This window comes from Myripristis murdjan, chromosome 1, assembly GCF_902150065.1.
Source record: "Myripristis murdjan chromosome 1, fMyrMur1.1, whole genome shotgun sequence".
NCBI lineage: Eukaryota > Metazoa > Chordata > Actinopteri > Holocentriformes > Holocentridae > Myripristis > Myripristis murdjan.
In genome coordinates this window covers 14662924-14688648 of record NC_043980.1, presented here as the reverse complement: position 1 = coordinate 14688648, position 25725 = coordinate 14662924, and the positions used below count along the sequence as shown (strand labels likewise).

The 25725-nt window shown below is 41.0% G+C and overlaps 2 protein-coding genes across 2 annotated transcripts; both read right to left on the bottom strand.

The window, feature by feature from the left end:
* Positions 1–1931: 1931 nt before the first annotated feature.
* On the bottom strand, positions 1932–15637 carry cfap52 (cilia and flagella associated protein 52). The gene is made up of 14 exons (XM_030060717.1): positions 15577–15637; positions 15035–15234; positions 14654–14790; positions 13575–13703; positions 13174–13273; positions 12601–12717; positions 11816–11916; positions 11520–11690; positions 10431–10579; positions 9761–9906; positions 9068–9219; positions 7822–7924; positions 2672–2783; positions 1932–2233 (listed from the first exon to the last, which is right to left on the bottom strand). Exons 1-14 carry the CDS (start codon positions 15635–15637, stop codon positions 2046–2048), a joined length of 1866 nt encoding a protein of 621 aa, XP_029916577.1. The 3' UTR covers positions 1932–2045.
* A 2803-nt stretch (positions 15638–18440) lies between these two features.
* Positions 18441–25229, bottom strand: LOC115367089 (zinc finger protein OZF-like). The gene is made up of 3 exons (XM_030062812.1): positions 24647–25229; positions 21139–21204; positions 18441–19971 (listed from the first exon to the last, which is right to left on the bottom strand). Exons 2-3 carry the CDS (start codon positions 21185–21187, stop codon positions 18851–18853), a joined length of 1170 nt encoding a protein of 389 aa, XP_029918672.1. The 5' UTR covers positions 21188–21204; positions 24647–25229; the 3' UTR covers positions 18441–18850.
* Between the last annotated feature and the right edge of the window lie 496 nt (positions 25230–25725).

Sequence of the window (25725 nt, the reverse complement as noted above, 5' to 3'; positions counted from 1 at the left end):
ATTTCTCCTCTCCAGTCAGTCCTTCTGGGTTGAGTAAGTTTCTATTTGGCGGACTGTGTAACGCCCGCCCTCCCACGATGAATTTAATTAACCTAAATTAGAAGTTTCTTATAATGAAACGACAGCTACACAGCGCACAAGAATGTAGTGAAATGGTGAAATGTATACATTAACCACTTTGTTCAGTCCTTATTTTTTTTTTTCATTTCGCTTCAGTGAGGGTTAACTGAGAGCGCAACAAGGAAGTCGTGGTCATTTCAAAGTGTCACAAATTCTAGCCTTCAGCCGCCCCCTACTGTATGACCAATCATAACATCACCTGCCCAAACAGCCGCGGAAAGGGATCAGGCTATGTACTGTATTCACTGGTAGCCAGGGGAAACATTAATGACAACTGTCGGCTCATTGCTTCACTGTGGGCAGCAGACACCACTCCGCGCTGTATGTAGTGCATGAGCAGTCAAGTGCCCAATACATTGCAGTGTTTAGGATCCTAAGCTTGCCCAATGAACATGTATTACAGGTAGCTGAGATACTGCAATATATAAAGTACATATTGTATCACATTGCAAATTTACAAATGTATCAATATGCAAACCAGGGGCTTTCAGGTCCCTTGGTGGTCTGTGGCCCCAGGGTATGCTCCACTGTTGGTAATCTAGGCATGGTTGTTGAACACAGTTATATGCACCTTCTGCTGAAATAGCATGCCTACTTAATATATCACCACTCCCAAACAGATGTAACCTAAAATAGCCTAGCTACATTCTTCACACACATAGACACTGCTACCTGCACCATAGAAGCTCTAAAGACGGAGTAAAATGAATGTTGGAAAACCAGTGGGCCGGCCATGGTATGTGCTGTTTTGTTTTTCAATGGGGATTCAACTTCTGCTTTTGTACTACTCAGATTCTATCAGCTCAAGCTTAATTTCACACCTCACCAGAACCAAAGATTGAATTTAGAGGGCTAGATGTTCTAATTTATTGAAATATATGGTCAGTACCCCATCCAATATTCCTTATACCACCATGGAAGGGAAACATGCACACATGGTACACTGCCATAACCAATGCATTTAGACACATAATTCTGTGACATTCTGTGACTTATGGGTCTCTTGCTTATAAGGACAACACACACTTACAATTACCCTCTGTTGATAACCAGGGCAGAAACGGGGTGCACAGAGATGCCCTATTTTACTAAACCCGTGTTGTTTTTGCTGACTTGGTTTATCAGAATCAGAAATACTTTATTGATTCCTGAGGGGAAATTGGGTATATACTGCAGGTTTGCCATTTTTGGGGGGTAGCAGAGGTGAGCTATTAATTATTTAAGGTAGTCATTCTGAACAATAGTGAGGGGAATGGGTTTGGAGCAGAGACATTCAGAGTCTGTCTCCTGTACGTTCCCTCTTTAACTGGAGTCCCCCAGGGAGCCGCCGGTGATAGATTAGCTGACAGCAGCGGAGTGCTCAAGTGGCCAGGAATCTGGGCCTCCTCCTCATCTCCTTTCTTTCTGCTGCAGCAAACGGGGTGGAATCATATCCGAGTGAAATATGCATTTAATGTACTGCATAATATAGCCTTTCTTCTTTACATATTCAGATGTATGGGGATTGAGGAAGCATGTAGAACTCATATCAATTGTGTTGTTCTCAAAAGGTCTAGAGGAGTACAGTAGAGACACTTTGATTTGAAGACTAGGTTCTAGTGCCTTGAAGCATCAATTCATATTCATGATGGCACTATGCGAATTCCCATCTATTCAGCACCTGTGGGGAATCGCCACTGTTAAGATCACACTGCAAAAGAAGCATGATATTATCACGTCTGCATATCATGTTCTTTTGTAGGTGGAAAAACATGATCCACTACAGCCATTGCCTCTTAGTTAAAATGACATTTATCTCCTTTGGTCCTTGATGTAAAAATTTGCTCTGCAATATTAGTGTAAGAATGGGGTCAGCTGTGTTTGGGAGAGGTTTGGTGGTGTGTTTGGTTCAAAAGTCTCTGTCCTCCAGGGCTCCATGCATCCTGTTAGGAGGAGGAAGAGGAGTGATGGGGGAACTTCCACTGAAGAATGGCTCCGTCTGCGCTGGTACTGACTAAAGTGCGGCTGTTGGTGCAGATCTTGACACTGGTGATACTGCCACCATGGCCCACCCCCACATGGGTCACGTCACCGTCCTGGTAGTTCCACACCTTCACCAGCTTATCATCTCCACCTGATACGGAAGGGTCAAAAGATACCAGTAAGCTGAAGAAAATGTTTGGAAAGTATTCGTCCCCTTGTAAGTACAGATGAAAATGAGAGCACTATACATGAGGATAAAAACGCTCATGCAAACAATGCAAGAATGCTAAGATCAAGAGAAATATGTTCATTTTAAGACATAGTGCCATAACAAAAAAAAAAAAAAAAATCGAGACAATCTTTACAAAAAGGCCAGACACATTTTGAATTCACTCAACATAATCAGCGATGAAGCAATGGCAAGTAAGAAAGGACTGCATATTTATGAGTACCCATGTGCCCATGAGAATTTACAGATTAGTAAAATATATCCTAACTAGATAAAGTGTATCATGCTGAAGGTCACACAGTGGAGCAGAGTGGTAAACATAAGGCAGCCTGCACATGATATTTAGTTAGCTGCTCGTACCCGTGACAAAATGTTTGCCATCCTGTGAGATGTGCATGCCGTTGATGGCCCCAGACTGGGAACCCTCCAGCTCTCTGATGGCCGAGCCGTCAAAAATGTCCCAGTAGCCAATCTGAGGAGGGAAGAATAACACACCACATCAGAGAGAAACCGTCAGAAACATTCACAGGCATCATACATTATACATACTGTATTTGTGCGTCAGTCGGTGTTGTTTGAGGAAGACTCAGTACCCAAGAGGGTGGGCGATACAAGCCCACGTTGATGAAAAATAAAATATGTGCATACAGTGATATTATGCAGTCTCTTTGCTTTAGTGTTTGAGGCGTAATACCTCATCTAAATAAGAATAAAGGAACATGGCAATGAGGGAAAATCAACTATGCATCACAAATGATACACAATCCTTTTGTTATTTTTGCTACAGTTTGTAGCGCAGTATTATTGCCATTGAGAGTTTAAATAAATTTGTGTGGAGAAACCATTTCACTACTATAAACTTACTTTACAGACAACACATGTAGCAACGATTCTGTGTTGACACCACTCCGTTCACTAATCACATACTAACCTATTTACCATTTTGGTACTATATGCAGTCGCTTGTCTTTGTCCTCACACCAGTACCTTCACAGTTTATCCTTATTATTCTCTATGCAAACGAGAGGACCTATGGTTAGAGTCTATCAGCTTGTCATACACCACTTTTAACGCCATGTTTGCTGATCTAAATGAGATTTAATGGTCCCCTGGGCTTCTCTAGCTGTCAAAATATCAAGGCTCTCAAAAGGTAACTTTTAGTTGAAGGTATTTATAGCACAAGTAGCGGTAACATCACAATACCACACACCAAGAGGTCCTTTCTTGTTATTTATAGGACAGATCATCAACACAGTACGGTAAATGAAGGGACAGATGGATCATTAAGATCATTAAAATACAGCTTATGAGTCACCCTGTGTGAAGGAGTGTCTGGTGGAAGTTTCAGTGGCACACCTTGACAGTGCTCTGAGTCCCTCTGTGTGTTCAAAGTCCTGAAGTCATTTCAAAGTTAGTGAAACTGCGGCTTAACAGAATGCGCTTCAAACTTACTCCATTCTTGAAGGCAATTACACAGCAAAGTTAAAATTTAATTACAGGAGAATCTTTATATAGTCTGACCGTAATGTTCAACAGAATAGTCTGCCTATATACAAATGGCAGCAGTTCCTACAGGTATTGAATGTGACTAAGCTAAATGAAACAGAACTACACTGGCTCATTGTGAAAGCAACAAAGAGTTCACATTACATGAAGCTGTTCAGGGTAAGCCACCATTTATGAGAATAGCCTTTGAGACTGGATTTCATTTCTCAGCACAACACCATAGCTATAATGCATTATAGAAGGGGAAATGTAATCTCACGCAGACATATCAAATATAGTTTGTTATAATGGAATGGAAGAGAAACAAAAGGCTCAGCGAAAAAAGCGTCTTATTTATAGTTTCGGAATTGCAGAATGACTCTCAAAGCAATAAGCTGTCCCTACAAGACACAGTAACATTTCTGTCTGGGCTGTTCGAATACATTTTCCTTCCTTGGAATGGTTCAAATGGAATGCAGTGGCTTGCTGATATTTTTGAAGTTCCCACAAAATGTTTTGTGTAAAACATCATTTAGAAAAAGAGAGCAGCTACCAGAGGAAGGAATAATTCATTCTGATCACCAAGTGGAAAACCTTAGGATCATTTTTAAATCTTCCTTACTTAACTCAGTGTTACATAAGAACATAGGGCTTCATGTTCTACTGCTGTACCATATGCCAATTCATTTATCTAAAGTAATATTTACCATTTACTTCTTAGATTTCTTTGTGTAATTAATGTATACTATGTATTAAATATATATATCACGTTGCCGGATATGGGTTGCCATATATCAGAATAAGGTTTGAATCCAGAATGACGCACCTCTTCAGAAGGTATTTATCCACAGTTCCCATTACCACCATAACTGAAACCCATGAGCTTGTATATGCCACAGGTGCAGTGATCCTACAAGATCAGGAAGACAAGTCACAGCAAGCCACCTCCTAAGTCTGAAGGTAATGACGACTTAGGAGGAAGTTCATAGTGATCAGAGATGGTAGGATGTCCTTAGCTGCAGTCCTTGATGCTGCTGAACAAGGGCTTATGTCCAAAGAGATTGACCAGATAAACAGGTCATGAGAAACGTTTCAAGAGCACCAACAGCAGACCAAGGTGCATGTGTGTCAATACATGACTTACTGAGAAAAAGGTGCAAAATGCAAGTGGGAACAGCACACACTGAGTGGTACAACCAGGGTGTGGGGATCATGAACATCTGTCCAGGAACATCTGAGGGCTGGACTCTAAAGCCCAGGTGGTCCCAGGTTGAGAATGATAGGTTGAGGATAGTAGTGGATCAAGTAGGACTTACATGGCCTGGCAGAAAAATGTGTACTGGCCATCCAACCAGACATTGTACAAGGAACAGAACAGAATGATGTAGTGATTCCAAGTGACAAAGACACCAAGACGGAAAATGAGAAGCTGGAGAGTTACCAAGTTCCTGAAAGAGGAAAGTGAAGGCACTGCACCACTGGGACCTCTTGGCCTGCATGCAGTTCGAGGACACTGAGACCTGAACCCTTACCTACCACGTCTCTGGTGGATGACTTCAGAATGAGGAAGACTGACGCACCGCCCATATGGGAGAAGGAATTTTCGTTACACATATACTGTGTATATCCTCTTTTTCACCTCTTGCTCTTCCCCTCATCCTCCTCAGTCTCTTCTTCTTCACCACAGTCACGACCTCTCCCTCCTCATCTCATTTCTGCAGCTTATTAGAGACTCCCACCTGTGTGAGTTACCTTGGCCCATCTGTGTTTCGTCCACCCCATCCTTGGAAACTGGCCCACAGCCACAGCAAGGACCACCAAGAAATTAATTACATGTAGCAAGTGAGGGTAGCAAGTCTGCAATGTCAGGCCTACTGTTAGCATTGCTCACCTTACAACCAGGGAACAGAGCATCAACAAGCAGAGGGGGAGAGTCACCTCTACTGCACACTTTGTTTCACAAGATTTCATCTTTGTTGCCATCATTACAAGCTAGCAAGTTTCTATTAATGTCAATAGGCCACATATAATATAAGGTATAATCTGTAACCGTACCTTTTGTTATTAATCTGTCCTGGATTATATTTATACTGTTTACATAATACTATTACGCCTGTGTTTGTGCAAGCTTCCATTTTTCCTGTTTCTACGACTCACAGAGTATTTTACCACACTAATCTCTTTATGTACCTCTTGGGAGAAAATAATCCTTTTTTCTAATTGAGTCTCTCAAGGACATTATCAAAACAAAGGCAAAATGATTATGTTATGCTAACAGTTTCAGTGGGCAACTGCTCTGTTGTAAAAACAGAGTTCAAACTGTGGTTCTGAATATGTTGCAAAGTTCCTATTGTCCGGTAAGGGTACTACTTTGCAATTCAACCATATTAGTTGTCAGGGCCACATTAAGCTCAAGGCAAATTAAAACACCGTTACAATAACTGGAACAGGACTGGAAACAATACAATGCGCTCAACCATTATGAGTGGCCATGAAAAAGCAGGGGGAAAACAAAGTTACAAAGGCTTGCCAACACAGGAGAGAGAGGCCGACCTCAGAAGCAGCGCCACATTGTTCTGTCTCCATACTTCCCAGTGTTGGAGCAGAGTTCAGTCTCTGCCTTTAGAGCCCTCCACTCAGCACACCTTCAAAGAACTGATTCATCCTTCACACAGGTATAGTATACTGTCTCATCTCTCATTATAAACAACCTCCCTCCTTTGTCTATTTTTTTTTTTTTTTGGTTGTTTGTTTTAGCCTCTATTGCTGTCTTTGTCTCAGCTCTGCAGGATCTGTTGAATTACTTAATGTGAGTTTAGTCATAAAGGCACGAGGTGGGGATGAAAGGATGGGGTGAGGTGGAAAGTGATGGAAGCGTTGATATTTGTTCTCCCAGACAGAGTGCCTGTGTCCTGGGATGAGCAGATGGTGAATCTGGCACGCTGGCACTTGGGTGGCATAAGCGCATCCGCAGGAAGACACGAACGCCAGCGTGCTCTCTTCTCTCTCTCTCTCTCTCTCTCTCTCTCTCTCACTCTCTCTCCTTCTCTGACTCTGTCTCTCTCGCCATTCCTCCACTCACTCAACACATCCACAGTGTTAATCAGTACAACTTGTCCTTACGTCTCAGCATGCAGTTGGGCTAACAATATGGGTCTAGTGTGTGGCTGGGTTCTCACGGTGTGGATGAAGTGCACATTCAAGAAATCTAACATTCTGCCATTGTCAACCTCTGACCTCGTAAATGAGTGCTACAGAGTTAATCACAAACAATCACCAATTATGAACAAAACAACAGGCGTTAAACGCTGAGTGCTTTTGCCAGAGTGACTGCCGGCTAACACAAAGCCTTAATTACCTTGAGCTGAGAAACAGATTACAAGCTTTTCAAACTAATCTGTGGATATGCATGCATGCATGATTGTGAAAGGCTTCACTACATCGGCCCGTGCTGATTTTAACACAGCGGCAAGCTTCTCTCTTGTGCTCACTGAGTAGAGATTATAATAACAAAAAAAAAAACATAATGAGAGATCAAGATTATGACTGTAAAGTGCCAGTCTCACTGCACCCTGAGGGATCCTGAATCAAGTACAGAAACATTTTCTTTTCTCTAAGACATTACTGGCGAGTTTTGAACTCCAGAGAGCATCTGGCCAAGTGAGGGCTCCAAGTCTTTCCACAACAAACCTTTTTATGAAATATTAAATGTGGCTCTTACCTGCCAGGGTGTATGAAACCAGCCAAAACAAATTATAAGGCAAAGATACATGGGCAGTTTTTTGAGAGGAGGGGATACTCTGTTTTCAGCATGGTTAGGGAATTGGAAATGGGACCAAATGGATGTGGGTGCCACAGTGGGGTTTAAATAAGAAAGGTTTAAGTGAAAAAAATGAGGTTTGTCATACTCTTTGGCAAAACCGCCTTTTGGAACCACCTGGAAATGCAGGCCACTGTATCATAGCCAATGTTTGACATTTACTGCAATGAGTAGTGAATGAGAGTTGAGCATCTCCAAAACACACCTTTCTGTCAGTGCCACTGGTAATGATCTGGTATTCCTCTGGGTGGTAGCACACAGTCCGGAACAGCGTGTTGGCGAGCACCATCTGATTTCTCACAAATCGCCTACAAGAGACCAAGCAGGAGCAGAGGGATTGGGAGGGAAGGTGGGGATAGAAAGAGAGGAGGAAGGAGGAGGAGTGAGTATCATCTGTATGGTGGTGGTGTAGAAAAATCACGTGTGGCAGAGGTGGTCTCACACTGTTTTTTTCAAGCGAACGAGAAAAGAACCGCACAAACCAGATAATCTTGTGAATTCATTTCGTTAATGAATCGAAGAAAAAAAAAAACAGCATGCAAGATTTAGCTTGCATCATTAACCAAAAAGGAAGGCTCATACTCCTAAGGCATCCAATTTTCCAGTGTGAGCTGCTAGTATAAGAGGGTCTGGAGGTGGCACTGAAAATCCACACATTGATAGTAAGCTTCCTAGTGATTGAAAATCTGTCATTCACAATCACATATGCTGTTTTCTTTATGGAGAAGTATTCACAGTCACGGTGTGCTTGACCGGACAAGGTGCCAATCCACATTCATTTGGACTCTTGTCTGTCTGGTGCTCTTCTCAGTATCAGCTTGTTAGGTAGTGTGCAAAGGAAATCCATGGCACACTTGATGAATAGAGCCAGGAAGAATGGCCTTGTTCATTAAAAAGGATACATGTAGCAAAAACATGGACATTCATCAGAGTTTTTAAACTTTTTATCCTCCTCTCTAAAAAAGCCCAAGGATTTCAGGCTTTTTAACTTGATTCATAGAAACCTAAAGGCAACACTTCCCACTGTCATGCTTTCTTTCTTCCAGCTATGTATGATGTTAGAAGTATTTTCTACATGATAATGTGAGTCAGTGTTTAAAACCACAATAACATGCCTTTTCCTCCACTAAGTCAACTCATGTGCTCCCAGCAAAACAAACTCGGATGAGTTCAGCAAGATCAACTTTATGAGTCATCCATTTTATGAGTTTGTGGCGTAAATCCAGAGTTAATTAATTACAGCACGTAGGTAGTGGAGATAGTTTCAGCTTTCCGGTGGAGTATGTCATATCAGTCTACCACCGAAAATGAACGTGTGATGCCAAAGAGAGCAAATTATGCATTCAAAAAACAGGAATGAATTCCTATAAAGGATAAACGTTCACGCTGGTGTATGTATTTATACACCAGGTATTAACGCGAGTGTGTGTCCTTGCAGCTGGGTTACTCACACCAAGTCCCAGATGATACAGGCACCGTCAGAGCTGGCAGTGACACACTCTTTGTTGTCGCTCTTGATCTTGATGCAGGTGACAGTGGCCTTGTGCTCTTTCATAGTCTCCAGCAGCCGGTGGCCATGTGGCTGCAACTCCCAAACACGGATCTATGTAAAAAAAAAAAAAAAAAAAAAAAAGCAAAAGGAGAACTCGTATAACTTCACAGGAGATCCATTTCACACCATATGCTGCATTTTGATCAAAATGCACTTTTTTGCATAATCAGTAATTCAACCAAAATAATTAAACTGATTCCCATCATTGACTCCTATAAGCCATTTTAAAGATCTGGGCACAGAAGATCAATGTTTATTGGTCAGTTATTGCACATTTCAGTCTGTCAAACTGCAGCCATACTGCATGCCACACTGGTCAGATGCGCAATGTACTGAGAATGTAGGCTGTGTATGGTGCAATTTTCTCCACTCCACAGCACTGTATGTCAGATCCTGTTGTCCTTGCACCATGTATGTTAGTATGTACTGTGAAAAAGTGAGCAGTCAGTATGTTGCTGTAACAGGATGAATCTCTGTGCAGAGTTGCAGAGAGCATAGAGACGTTCCCTAAAATGAATGAACATTTCCTTAGAAAAAAATGAGCTGCCCCCAGTTAACACATGATGTGCACATCACTGTAATACCTACTGACCTGTCCTTCTCCCCCTCCACTGATGATCTTCTTGCAGTCACTGGTGCCAGCAATAGCAGTCACACCCATGCTGTGGGCATTGTGGATGATCAACATCGGTCGGCCACTTTCCGGGGCAAACACACGGATCTTGCCATCATTCCATGCTGGGAAACCCAGAGTGAATTATATCGCTTATCATATGTTATCAACAAGGAGTCATAGATGTGAAGCATCTACTATTTATTTGGCCATGTGTGCTGAAAAGTGAAGTGAGTCAAGGCACCTTTATGGAACACCAAACAGTGATGCTGCCATCTGAGATATGTGCACTGGGAAGCACAGTGACAAGCACAAACCTCCACTGGGAATCCTCATGCAATACGATTCATAATCAAAGCAAAATGACCAGATGAATAAATAACTCAAAAGATAACCGGTGAGATGACTGACCACCTGTGCACGCGGCTTAATAGCTCAATTTTAGCTGTATTTTAGATGCGTGTCGGATTAAGCTTTCCACCCGTGCTGCTACATAAGAAGCAGTAAGCCAGCATGTCCAAATAGCACCTATAGCTGATCTTGAGCCCGTGAGTGAGTGAATTAGTGAATTGGGACTATTATTAACTCAAAACATAATATCCCACACAGGCCCATGCCTTGTCTACAGCCGCCTCTCCTTAGTACTCACCACTAATGATGCTCCGTCCATCAACCATGAAGTCCAGGGCATTGCAGGTCACGTTGGGCACAGTGATGCGCAACAGCTCCTTGGGCTTGTCTTTGTACCAAACCCTGATGTCATCCTGGGAACAGGTTCCAAACAACTCAGACGTACCACTGGCAGAGAAACAGAGGAGGGAGAAAAGAGGGAGAGAGGGAGAGAGGGCGCATTGTGGAATTACAGTTAACTAAAAGGAGGCACAGGGATATGGCTTATTCATCTGTGTAGCCCTTAAGACACTCTGCATGCAAGTCATAATTTGAGAGCATATTGACAAATTATCTCTTTATGCATCCGTGACGTGACTCAGTTCTATTCAATACATAATGCACACAATATAAAAACTGAGGAAGAAAGGAGAAGTTAACCCATTTCTGCATAGACAATAGGAACTGTTTTACTGACATGGATAACATTATGGATGAAGCATGCATACATCGCCCTCTAGTGAGGAGAATGGGATACTAAATTCATGAATCACTGTAGGAGATACAGGTGCGCTTTATATTATCTCCCCCGAAAAGCTTCACCATTAGGCAGTGATTAAGGTAACTAGTTTCAAACTGAGACAAAAATTATATCCTCCTGCAAACTCTACAGCAATATCATCATCTTTCATAGTGTGATAATGAAACTGAAGGGGGGAAAAAAGCATCATAATAGCCCATAATGTTCTCTCTGGTTGGTTTATGGTCCCGACTACAATAGCAATAGTAGGTAAATATGCTTTCATCATATGCATTCATGCATATTATCAGATTATATGATAATTAACGAGGAACTTCATTTTTGTCATTTTATCTTTTCAGGTGCTGTATACACTTAGTGATACTATATTATTTTGGAGCTGTATTAAATGTTTAACCGATTATATATTGCTTCCTTAGGATGTAATGTTTTGTGGTATGATGTAATGTTTACTTGTGTGGACCCTAGGAAGAGTAGTTGCTACCTTGGTAGTGATTAATGGGGATCAAAATAAATAATAAATAAATAAAATAGTAAATGACTGATTTTTTTCCTGTCTCCAGCCTGAGGTGTCTGTCTCACACTCACAAAGGGATGGCCACATCCCTGACAGCGCTGTTGTGGCTGGTGAAGATGAGTTCAGCCTTGAAATCCTTGAAGCTGAAGCGGTAGATCTGAGCAGCCTCTGTCCCAACAAAGAACTCCTGGCCCTCTCCTCTCAAAGTAATAGAGGTCACTCCTTTTTCCAGCTGGACTTCCCTGATGTGGAGGAGAAGGAAAAAAAGAAGCAGAAGTAGTTAGAGGGAAAAATGGCTTGGTTCACCAGGTGCTGCCAGATTATTTTCAGCTATGAGGATGACGCACAGGATAATTTCAAAACTCACTTCAGAATTTTGAAGTTATCTACAGAGCAGAGAGTGAGGAGCCCAGCTCCAGAGCCCACAAGAAGGTCCCCAGATTTCAGCGTTGTTAGGCTGCTGACACCCTGCAAAAACAGAGGCACAAGCACAGCGTTTAAAGATATGGCTCCAAAAAAAGCTGTGAGTTCACAGTGAACATGGGAGTGCACTCCTCTCTGGATTCATACTCCTGGCTCTAATGTTTAGGTCACTAGATGCATTGCGCATTACCTGACCCATCAACCCTGAAAGAGTTTAATCAGCTGGTGTTGCCAGCCAAACTACTGTTGTCATTCAGTGAGTGCTTTTGGATAATGCAGCTGAGTGGAAGAAAAGGGTTCCAGGAAGTGAACACTAAGTCAGCAGCAGTTCCAAAATCCTGAAAGTCAAACACTTAATGGACTTTGGATGCTAACAAACTAACTAATAAGCAAATGAATTGTATACTTACAAAAGGACTAATCTCATAAATGGAAGAGGATAATTGTGTTTTTTCGCTAGTGGATGCTGTTTATCATATTAAACAATTCACAGATTACAAGAAGTTACTTTCCCAGATGATATGAGATCTACTGTATAATATGACATGATATGAGAAACTGTATGTTCCCCAAAGAACAGTACAGCAGCAGTGCAGTTCAATCAGGTCTGTGTCTGCAGTAAAAGGTCCCACTGAGATCAAATTATCAGAGAAAACGAGAATGAGCAACTGCGGAAATTACCTTCTCAGAACCCAATTTAGAGCACAGTGTCTGTGCACGCTGACCTACCAGGCTGTATTTCTTTTTAACTGGCCCACAGCTGTTCAGGAGCCCCGTCTTCAGGTTGACTTTCATTATGTCTCCACTGGTCGTGCCACAGAAAATGAACTGATCATCCTCTGAGATCTGTGTAATAATATCAAAGGGTCAACATAAGCAGCACTATGTTGTCTTACCAGACCTAATGTGCAATAAGTTAGGAACAATTCAAAATGAAAGATACAATATCCCATTGTGCTGGAGCCTGCGAAAACGTGCTGGGCTATCAGCAAACCACAAACCAATGACCCCAAGCTGATCACAGATGATTGCTCACAGAGGATTCACCATGTGATCTGTACCACCAGTCCTTCAATATACTTAGTCTATTGCTACAACCACTGATCTATTACATCTTCTTATATACTTTTACTTATATACTTTTTTGTAAATACTCTTTTACTCTTATTGTTTGTTATAAATCAATGGTTACAACCAAGATTTAAACCCAAGTTGCATTTGCCATTTTGTATCAGAATGGACCAGAAAATGAAAATCAGTATAACCAACAGGGGAGACAAAATGATGTGAAAGAAGCCTCACCTTGATGCATTTGAAAGACCTCTTCAGTTTGCCAGTCTGACACTCAGTCGGTCTGATTTTTCGTTTGGGGACGTCCAGCTCCCAGACTCGCAGTGTACCACTGCCCAAAACCACAACAATGATTTCAAAAACCACAACCACAACAAAGTTTACAGAGAGAGCAAAAGGAAAACGACAGCAACTATGGCAAGGGAAGATGATTCATGAGAAAGAGATTTTAAGGTATATGGCGTTCAGCTTTTATGCTCTGTTATTGAGATTGCTGACTGAAGGTCTTGTGATTCTATACTGGAGTAAGTGAAGGTTACATTTATTCATCAGCCCTCTGAGCCGAGTGAAATATGTATTCATAACTAAGTTAAATTAGATTTACTGCATGCCAGAAGACGCCACACACTCACTTTCCGGCAGAGACGAAGATGTTGTCGTTTGTGTTGGAGTACTGTACGGTGAGGCAGTGACCGGCACTGGTAGACGAGGCTGGGCTCCCACAGATAGCCTGCTTGGTCTCAATGTTCCATACAACTATACTGAATACACACGGAGATACAACACTTAACATTATCAGCAAGTGTAATATCTGTACTGCTATGCAGCTAATTTGTGGCAATTAATGTTATCACCAACAATGAAAAATTACAGTTAAACTGTCTCATGAATGAAATCCACCTCTCAGGAATAGTCCAAAAATCCGAGGCAGTCTGATTGTGAAAAAAAAAAAAAAAATCCTTTATTCAGCATGGGATACTAACCAATTCATTCTGACTACATTGTCTTCATCAGGGTCTTCATTACACCTAAACTCATGATCTCATCATCTCACATCTTCGTCGCTCTATCTTCGTCGATTTTACTTTTAGTCACAATCAGAGTGCCTTGGATTTTTGGACTGTTTGAACAGGTGGACTTCATTCATAAGAGAGTTAAACAGTCATTTTTTTTATTATCTAGAATTGTTTGCCCTCATCCTGGAAGAGCACCTGATTGTTTTTCACATTCATTTCCTTTTTTTTCTCTTCACTGCAATCATTTTCATTTCATGATTGACCCGGTGCAATGCTCCCAATCCCTTACTCTTTAGTGTTATCTCATAATGCAAGATGCAGATCGTGGTTGTTGTTGTGTGAAGCTAAGGTGTGAATATCCATAATTAAAGTTAAATTTTCACTCCAGCAGAAACACTGATGCAAAACACTATATATGCTTTACTGTGGAAAAAAAAGAGCATTCAATAAAGTGACTGTGTATGGTAATGTTCTGTTTACTCTGACAAACACCCTGCTATTGAAATCTTGTTTTTTAAGATTAAGTTGGCAACACTGTAATTTAGAGCGAGTGCCGAGATATAGCATGATTCATTTGAAACTGGTGGCCTGCATTTCAATTCATAACCCATGTCCATTCCTTGTCTCTGTCTGACAAGCATTCAATTATCTTTTGATTATCAGGGAGGGAGGCACAAGCAAGACGAGATGTTTACCCGCCATCATCCTGACCCCCAAGCGACACCAGGTACTTCTCATTCGGAGAGAAGGAAAGTGCCTCCACCTTGGCTTTGTGGAGCTGCAGTCTGGCATAGATTGATCGCTGTGCATAGTCCCAGATTATTATATCAGCCTGCACAAAAACAGATTTAATCACAGCATGACAAGTGATAAGGGTGACAAGGATTGATACAGACTTGCAATTACTTTTCTCCCATCCCTTGAATGGCAAAAAAGGCCTGCTTGCCAAAACTAATAGCTGCTTTTCTACCTGTCAGTCCACTTTAAAAGGGCGGACTAGAACTGATAATGTGGATTTGAAGCTGAAGAGTGGATCTAGACCATATCAAAAAGTTCACATAAGGGAAAAAGCTTACCTTAAAGCCCATATAGATGACCTGTCCGGACGCAATGTAGCATCCACTTTTGGACACTGACACACAGGATACATTGTTCGTGTGTCCGTCCAGGAACTCCTGTTTGCCATCTTTGATCTTCTTCAGTATGACAGTGCAGCCCAGAGGATAGACCAGGTGCTCTCTGTCTGGATGGACGCTCAGGCCAGAAGGCAAATACCCTGATCAAACCAAAGGCAGCACAATATAACATGTAGTGTACCATGTTTTAAGATGCGGAAAGGTAAAACACTGTGATCATGATGCTGTTGTGATAGCAGAGATAAAGAAGCATGAAAGAATGGGCGACTTAGCTAGCCGAACAGAGCACAGAGAGCTGATAGCTAACTAATTTTAAAGTCATGAACAGTTAGTCAACACATTGGTCAACATACACAAGAAAACCAGACATTTTGCACAACCCACACAAGTTAATTAGCGTTACAGGTCTAACGTTATCTCTCGCATATATTTTTTTGCACAGGTTTTTCTTCAGTTACAAGTGACGGTAATTTGAAACTCACCGTTGAACCCGATGACAGCCTCCAGCTCAAGTTTTGAAATTTCCTTGGCATCAGTGGCCATGGTTCAGATAAATATCTATCTCCACTTTCTTGAATCAGTTGTTTCGATTTTAAAATATGCAAGTTACACGTTGAATTTTTCGCCGAACCGGGCTAGCACCTCTCAAACAGTAAACAAACAAACGTCTCCTAGCAACAGACTAGGGCCTGTTGGCCGATTGACCCGCATCACGCTGCCTTCCCGTACTTTCGGAAATATCAGTTTTGAAGCGCATGAAAGCACATGAGGTCACATCATAGAAATTATTTCAGTTTCTAAGGGTCACATAAAACTGTCAGCAGGCTTTTTTATCATTATTATTATTATTATTATTATTGTCTTTTATTGCCTTTGCCCAGTTGCAAAGTAATGTAATGTTAAATTATATATAAACCTTTTTTTTTTTTTTTCTTGGCTAATGACACCAACTACACGTGGTCCACATTTCACCCCTTCATTCTGCTGTAGTGCAAATTAGCCCCGTGATGCTTCTTTTCTACATTATACATCAGCCATCAAAAGCGACCTTTGTTACATGGTCGATTTTATTTTCAATAAATAGTTCTTGAACCTGCAGAAAGTCGTTTACTACTGGTCAGGTTGAGAGCTTAGAGAGGGCATTTGAAGGCAGCGTTCTCCCGTGATGATGGAGAAAACAATCTGACCATGGAAATCCAATGAACTTACGACGGTGTATTAGGGCCATTGTAGGGAGAGAAATATGGAGCTGAGGCAGGGGAATAATGGGGGGAATTTCTAAGATGAAAGTGGTAAATTTATGAGAAAAAAAACCCTCAAATTTATGTAACAAATTTATGAGAAACATTTTTTCTCGTAAATTTGTGACTGTGATTTGATTTTATTTTACAATCTCTTTTTTCACATAAACTTGTTTTTTCTCATAAATTTACATTAATTTCATAATTTCAGAGTTTTTTTTCTCACAAATTTGTGACTTTATAATCTCAGGATTTTCTTGTTTCTTTCTCATAAATTTGAGTTCTTTCTTGTAAATTTACCATGTATAATGTGGTGGAAAAAGAGATAAGTGTGTTAAGTATGCAACACAGACCTACATTTATCTGAGGATGTTTAATAGTTGGTTCTTTTAAACTTAATAGTACTTAACACTATCAAGTCTTTTGTCAAAAAAAGCTGTGAAGTCACTTTCATCATTTAAACACTGTTGTACTATAGATTCCCTGACTTCCCGTTACTAATTGATATTATAGGCTACTTCAGCAACGTGTATCATGGGGCTGTTAATGAGGTAATTTTTGCTGGTTGTGGTTGTGATAGGGTCCGGGCATAGAACTCATTTTCAGAGCCTGTGTGTGAACAATAACTCAACTTTGCAGTGGCCACTGAAGAAAACTCAAAATGAAAAAGGTAATGCTATCTGTCATCATAAACCAGGACAGTGTCAACAGTTCAAAATAAATGCTGTGATGGCAGAAACTTTTGTATGAAATTACTTTATTGGCAACTGAAGTACGTGTTTTCTCTTAAACTAACTTCTGACAGTACTTGTGCACCACCTCTATGCAAATGTATTTATCTAATGCAGGATGCAACTTACCAGCACAAATGAAAATACAGGTGACCACAGTGATACTTGAATACTTGTTTGATAATCTAGGGTGCCTGTTACAGTTAAGTATCCTTTGTTTGGTGTAACTAATGTGAGTAAACCTTAGGAGAATGCACTGTGTCTGGATGTCTATTAATAGTGGGCTACAATGTACGTAATATATCACACAGAGAACTGATAGGGTTAAATAATTGTACCTCTATAATGTGTAATACAGTTCAGTATATAAAAAATGTGACTGCGTATTGTTAAGTCCTTTTAAAGAACACAATCAGATCATATAGAATCATTCATATCTGTCTGTCTACAAAACATCATTAAAACATTAAGGGCCCCAGACAGTCCCACATTCACTTGAACTGCTACAAACACAGAAACCAAAATGGTAGTTCGTTTTATAGCCTACTTCTTGATATGCACTCAGAAAATTGTTACTGACAGGACTCCGGAGTGCAACCGTTTGGTCAAATTTTATTTTTTCCAGCAGCTGTTGTTCTGATGTTGTTGTTGTTGTTGTTTGTGGTGGTGGTGTTTTCCTAGCATGGCCAGTAGCAAAATTCAATCAAATCTGAATGTGACTTTCTTTGTCATAATTTCCCAAGGAGGAAAGGTAAAGCCATGTTTTGGATTTTGGCTGGTATTTGCTAACTCAAGCTGATGTTCCAGTAAGCCAGTGTATTACATTAACCCAAGCAGAAATCATTTACATTTCACTTTGGCCTTGCTCTGCACTCATATGCACCTTGGCCAAGTGAGCCCCCATGCCCCCATGCAGCTCTATTAACTATTTCTGGATCAATTTCTGATTCAAGGCACACACATATTGTTGATTTCTGAATGACATGTTAAGTTATCCCCCAAATTGAGCTTGTTTCAGGAGTTAGTGTTATCAGACAGGACAGTATAGACAAAGTGAGGTAGGATATTGGATGTTAACGTTAACCAGTATTGTCAATTAGACAATTATTCAGATTTACTTTAAGCTATGGCCCTGCTTCGCCATTAATGATACACTTGCACAGATTTGACCTAGCTTTACCTATTGTCAGTTGTTTGGCTGCATGTGAAATGTGAAGGTTTTCAGGTCTGTCAGGAAGCAGACTCGCTCTCCTGTGGTTGTTTGGGATATACCTTTTCATTATCAGGAATAGATAATTAATTTATCTTTACGAAAAAGGTTTAAATTGTGCAGTTCTAGCAAAATTCTGGTACAAAAGGATGTGAACAAAGCTGTCTAACATAGCCTATTTCAGTATTTATTTGGGCAAATGATTTATGTTTATCAGTTGATACAACACGATGACAATCTAGGCACATAATTTCAACAGCTGACATATCAACAGACAGCGTAAGAGTCTCTGGGCCACAAAGTTGTTTTCACAATATTGTCCGCTGGTGCCAATAACAAAAAATCTTGGTGGAAACAAAGGTTAGTGTTGAGACCTGTGCTAATCATTTCTCACTAATATTTTGTTTACAATGAACAAAGAAATGCAAAAAGTAAAAGTCACTTAGCTTCAGATTAGTCCTGATCTTACTGCTAAACAACAAGCAAATCTTATCTCGGCTTCTGCTCCAGTAAAATTACTTGCAGAAAAAATTTTTATCATCACCTTTCATATGGATTTTCATCTCTGTTCGTTTTAACTAGTGGGCGTCTCAGAAGGCCCTTCAAAGCTTAACAAGTCTTTGGATGTGTCCATAGACATCTGCCTGTGTGTGTGCGTCCTCCGGTGTCTACTGAGAGAATGACTCCATGAAAACCTGCGACCACAGGTGAGGCACAGGTAAGGTCTTTCTCCTGTGTGGGTGCGCTGATGCTTTGTCAATGACTTGTACCGTGTGAAAGTTGCACCGCACTCATTGCAAATATACTTCTCTGACTTAACATGGACATTTTGCTCATGTTCCTTCATATTGCCCAGCTGCGAGAAGCCTTTACCGCACACCGGGCAAAGATGCGGTTTCTCTCCTGAGTGCGTTAAGCCATGAATGTTCAGATCTTGTCGGGAATAAAATCCTTTCCCACAGATAAGGCATTTGTACGGTCTTTCCCCTGTGTGGCTCCGCATGTGTCTCTTGAGCCCCTCTGAGCGGGAGAAGCAGCTGTCGCACAGGGTGCAGCTGAAAGGTTTCTCTCCTGTGTGGGAGCGGAAATGCCGACGGAGCTCCGAGGCTTTGAAGAAGCACATCCCGCAGTCTGGGCAGCAGTGAGGTTTTTCCGGCTGCTCGTCATGCGTCTTCTCGTGCGCTTTGCAGTGACCTGAGTCAGAGAATCGTTTCCCGCAGACTGAGCAAGGGAAAGGCTTCTCCCCAGTGTGCATCCGCTCATGGCGGACAAGTTTGTTCAGTTTGCTGAACGTCTTCATGCAGTATGAACACTGATGAGGCACCTTGGGTTTCTTTGAGTGTGTGCGCTTGTGCCTCTCTAGTTTTGATGGCCTGTTGAAAATTTTTCCACAGTCAGGACAAGGGTGCTTGTTTGTCCTATTGTGGTTGTTCTGGTGTCGGATAAGCTTCTCCAGCTGTGTGAAACTCTTGTCACAATGTTGACACTGATGTAGAGTCTTGGGCTTCCTTGTGTGCACTGGTTTGTGTCTCTCCAGCTTTGATGGTCTGTCAAATGTCTTGCCACAGACGGAGCAGGGGTAGCATCTGTCTGAAATGCTGCTCTCTGGCTGCTTTGGGTTCTTGGATGCAGAGCGAGTTGGAGCATCATTAGACTCTGAATCGGAGATAACCTTCACGACAACTTCACCAGTACCTGAGGAACAATCAGAAAATAAGATCAGATTTTCTTTAATCACACTGCCTGAATGCAATGAGTAGGACATAATTATCAGCTACTACCAACATGATTCAGATAAAGTGAGCTATGAGGAAAAGTGGGACCCAAGCCTCCCAGGAACCTAGTCATTTCTCCTCTTTACCCTCCTGTTTCCTTGATGTTGACCTCACTACAGCCAGGATAGCAGTCTCTTCTCTTCCATAGCTTCTTCCATTTCTTTTTAAGAGCTAATTTACTTCATGTCACTCTCTCCCCACTAAATGTTATCCGTTGACCTCTTTTCATTAAAATTGCCCAAAAAAACCCGTTATCATTTGTTACAGTTGATTCAGATGGGACGCGGAAGTGCTGCAAAGCGAAGCCCACTTCCTGTCAGTGCTAATGTTAACCAATTAGACGGTTCAGACCAGATGTGATCTGATGCGCCAGTTACAGCGCCGAGTCTATTTTCTTTTCCCCTGATTTTCTCACGCCTTTTAATGAAATTTCAGAATCTGCCCATCAACTGTATTTGTTGGACACTGTACCACTGCTGTTTCTGAAGAGAATACATTAGAAAATACAGTCTGCATGGTTATTATGTCTCTTTTCAAATTAGTTCCATCTCCACTGAAAACACATTGTTTTCTGTCTGAGACACAACAGCATTACTGTATGTCTAAAGCAACAACTGAAATTGTTCTTAAAACTCAGTCCAACTATAAGAACCATGCAGACTCAATCATTAAATTACGTACTTCTTCCACACACTGGAGTGTTGTGTCTAGAACTGAGAGAAAGCTGAAAAGAGAAAGGAGAAATAGAGAGAGTGAAAGCAAGAGAGACAAAGCACACAGTAAGAGAGATAGGGAGGGACAGAGGGAGAGGATTTGCGTGTAACCAGTGCTGAGAAATACGGTGCTGCTGTGAACAGCCAAGCTCCTGCATCCATGTAACTTTACGCTTTGTGGCAGATCCGCATCCAGTCTGAACCAAGCGCTACCTGTCTTTTGCACATGATCATTCTGTGGTTATAGGAAAAATTTAAGACACTATGGTTCACATCCATCCACTATTTGCTACTGTTTTTTTAGAATATTGGTTATTGCTGGGTAAATGTCTAAGAGGTAAATGTTAAAATGTAATAGTATTGTCAATACTTACTTTCCTCTGAAGACTCTGTTTTAAGCACAGATGAAGTATCTGGGCCCATGGTTCTTTGAATGTAGCCTACACACACACACACACACACACACACACACACACACACACACACACACACACACACACAAATTGGAAAATAACATTAGTGTGGATGATTCAGGGGTGGTCTTTTAAAACAGAGGTAACACAGTTAGAGGCCTTAGAATGGATAACTAAAACTTTAAAGCAGAATTATGCTTTTTTTTTTTATTTTGTTACTTTTTGCCATCATGCTGACAAATTTTGATTAAAATACCATTAAGAGGTAGTTTGATCCTAAACCATATAGTATTATTCATTCATTCATTCATTTTCCAAACCGCTTATCCTCACAAGGGTTGTGGGGGTTGCTGGAGCCTATCCCAGCGCTCATTGGGCGGAAGGCAGGGGAGATAATACAGAGATAATAATATAGTATATATACTATAATATTTATTGTTTCAATACATGCAGCAAGTTTGATCCATAAATCCTTCCCTGTAATAGAACTAGTAGAGTGGAACTAGACCAGTAAACAACACATTTTTGAGCGGTGACACAACGTTGAAAGGTCTATATCTGTTTCATTCATTTTGGAGCAGTACACTCCCAATGAAGCTCTTGTTCTGGGAAGTGTTTAGTGGCCCCAACTTGGTGGGTGTATTACACTCGAACAGACCAACAGATATGACTATATGGATAAGAACGTCAACTATTAACTCTAGAGGTCTATACGTCTAACTTGCGGCCCAATACAATTGAAGGGGGCCACTGGAAACTCACTAACTCTAACCCTAAATCCTTTTCAACACAATAACACTGCAATGAGGCTTGCCTACATTTAATTTTGCATTTATCCATGGGCTGACACTTGAGTGTATTATAGTATTAAATATGTTATTTTAACCATCATCAGTAGGTAAAGCACATAAGTTCTGTGATGCTGTGTTCAGGTCACACCAGCTTTATCAGAAATATGAGCTGCCAACTGGAGAAAAAAAAAAAAAAAAACAACATTAATGACAATCTCCTAGTGGCAGGATGTGTGTGAAGTTTTGTGATCTCCCTTATCTCACGGCTGGAATCATGGCAGAAGTATGGCAACTGGTGAAAATGACAAGGAAACCACCAATGTTGTCAGTCCTGCATAAAGATCTAAATCATCAGTTACAGCCACAGGAAGAGAATCATCTTAAGACAAGCAAGAGTTTACATTTGTAAATGGGAGTGGTTTTGTATGTGAATGTTCCATCTTGTTAAAAACATCAACATTTCCAAGCTGAAGCAACAAACTATTTTCTACCCTCTGTTTTGCCTGATTTTACCATCTTGTCTCTGTGATGCACTGTAATAACTCATTAGGCTGCTTATTGTAACCACAGTTATTTAAAGTCTAATGGGGCATTCACACTGTTTGCAGAAAATGCCTTTCGCGCATGTCTCTCCCATCCATTTGAACTTAGACCGCTAGAGTGCTGTGCTCAAAGGTCAAATTTGTTGAACTTTGACCCTGTCCTACGCTGACTTCTGAGAGAGCAGCCAGGGACAGTAACATAAGGCTACACATCACAGCACCTGGTCCAAAATGGAGAAGAAACTGTATGCTTTTTTTTTTTTTTTTTTTTTTTTCCCCAGCTCTACAAAACATGGTGGAATGTCAGCCTACAGATTAATCTGCCAAGTTTGATACAAAAATGAGATTTTACTGGCATTGGTAGACCAATCATTTTAATCATGGCTACAGTGACACAAGTCATTAGGAAACAAACCATCAAGTAATCCTACAGGATCAACATAAGATTAACTATTTGACATGACAGATTGGCCAAATACATTTCAAAAGTAAGTGTGTGTTATTTCTCACCCAGTTTTAAGGTAGTGTGATGACAGACCAGAAGTGCTTAGTGCTGTAAGGGTCGATCAACATGATGGCAAAAACTAGAAAAAGAGGAGCTGGGTTGAAAATAACTGGAACTATGCTCATGAAAGGACTGTCACTGCATCTCAGCATTTAAGTCACTTCTTTGTACTACTGCTGCTCAGCCCATAGTGGAAAAATATGCACTACTGCCTGAAAGATAATGGTCACACTTAGCACTGTGATATGACCTACATCTCATATCCTAATATAGGTCATTTCATATCCTGATCATGATACTTATCAAAATATAGCACAGTTCATGTAAGTTAGATGAAGAAACAGTTTATACAAAGTGACCACAAAGAGATGAAACATCCAGTTAAGCAGTAAACAAAATATAAAATATGACTGTAAAATAGATGTGTTATAATGGAAGGAAGGAAAAGTAAAACCAACATTAAAACTCATGAAAGACCATTTGAGGTGTAAAATATTCTCAATTTAAGTACACATTTTGATGAATAAAACTAAAAGTAAACACACAATAGCATCACTGTATCAATTTGCTCCTTCAGTGATGTTTCAACTTTTTGTATGACTTAGCATTTGCTGAAAACAACCGCTAATCATTGACGTTACTCTGAAATATTTCCATCTCCAGTACTAACAAATCACTGTGAAGGAGACCTAATGTACTGTAAACAAAACGGCTAATGTTAGCTGTTTAGCTCACTGGGTTCAAGCTTGTGCTTCAAAGAGTCTATTTCGTCTTTCCAGAGCATATGGACTACATCATGTTTATGTTAGCTGTCCTGAATAACCACATCTTACCGCAATAACCTTAAATAATGCGTATACTGAAACTATTTAAACACTGTCAACGTTAGTGGCAAATCTGTGTGATAGTCTTCCACCCAGTCCAAGTTAGGATCAGCCCCCATACGATCCATTTTCTCCTCTGTGGATAAAGTCAGAAATCCATTCAAAAATCCATCAGTTTTATGTTGTCTTACTAAAAGACAAACACATATGCCCGGTTGAACAAAATTATTTTTAATGATACATGTTGTTATGGTCTTGTGTTTCAATCGGCATTCACATAATCCAAGGAGCTGCGCTTTATTATTAGTTTTTGGTGGTTTTCACCTCCCACCACGGTGTGTTTTGGTGGAAGGAGATGGTGGGTGGACCAATGTTGAAAGTTTACTTTTATTTAACCACTAATAAGCAATGAATGTTGTATTCAGCGCCGAACCGAGGAGCGGCTCGTAATAACATCCTTATTCATTTTTATTAGACACGTAACGCTATCGATAGCCGATAATCAATACAACCGGTATCAAAGGACTTTGGTATGATCTCTCTGCACCGAAACCTACTGTAGCCAAAAGGTTAGCTAGCTAAGTTGCAGATAGGGCTTTCCACACTGAAGCCCATTAGCTAGCTGGATAACGTTACACACACCTCGCTAACTTATAGGTAGCTAATGCGTTGGCTAAGTTAGCCTAGCTTTTATCTTCATCGGTTGTGAAAGAGGCCGAATTTCACGATTGTGGTAATCGTTGATAGCGGTGACACTGTCGTCTTTTATCCACAGCGTGACTTGTTTTCGTGAAATCAGTGTCTTACCTGTGGCTAGCAAGTAGCAGCGTGCTAACAAGCCGATGGGACTCGCATCGATGTTCGTTCTCCTTCCAGTGTTCGTCAGACTCGGACAGCGGTGCGCTAATTTTTTTCCCCAGGATGCCGAAGTTAGTTGTTTACATTTTGAATGGTCATTTCGCCTTGTTGGTTAACGTTAGCGTTAAGGTTAGGGTTAGTGTTAGGTTATGGTTATATCTGAGTATAAGTTGGTCATGGCTAAGATTCAGTAAAGGCTGTAGATAATGAATGAAAGTCAATTGGATCGTGCCTTCGCCATCCTAGTAAAACAAATCGCCAGCGGTGCATCTGTCGCCTCTACGCCAAGGGTGATTCTTCTTCTGATGATGAAATTTGCGGCAGATCACAGGGTGCAAAGGCCTTTTGCTGTCATCCGTAGGTCCTGTGTAGAACTTCATTAAATGAGCAAAATCCCTCTGTTAGAGTCTAGTGCAATGGGCAAAAAATTAAACAATTCTTGTGGTTGATGTTGCGTGCTGAGTATTGATTTTTGTGAACTGTGATCTGTCTTTTCTGTGTGATTTTGGTGCATGCCATCAAAGCAGGATTCACAGTTTCTCCACAGATGCATTTTTCATCCGGGTGCCCACCAACCGGTGCCAGCCCATGTTACAGTGCACACTGAACCGTCTCAGCCTAGTTGCATTGTCTCTCCTCCCTGTTCTTGTATTTGACACGTGTTTCAGTGTTGGTAATTTTGAAAAATAAACTCTGCCTTTGTTTCTGTTCTGCCATTCTTTATGCCGTAACTGTGCAATTCCATGTTGCATTAAGCTCTGAAACTCAATCCTTCCATACAGTACTTTCAGAGGTCCCTCCAGTTGATGGTCCTTTTTGCTGTCTTATCAGCCTCTTCATTCCCCTGTACTCCCAACTTAGATTCTCAGTTTCACACAGTCAAAATATCCGCTATTAGATCTGGTCTGGTCCCACTTTTCCCACCCTGCAGTGCCATTAGAGCAGCAGTAGCCGTGGTGAAGAAGAATTGAGTACAAGGTTCAGGTGTACTAGTACCTTGTTACTAAGCTCTACCAACTGTATGTCTC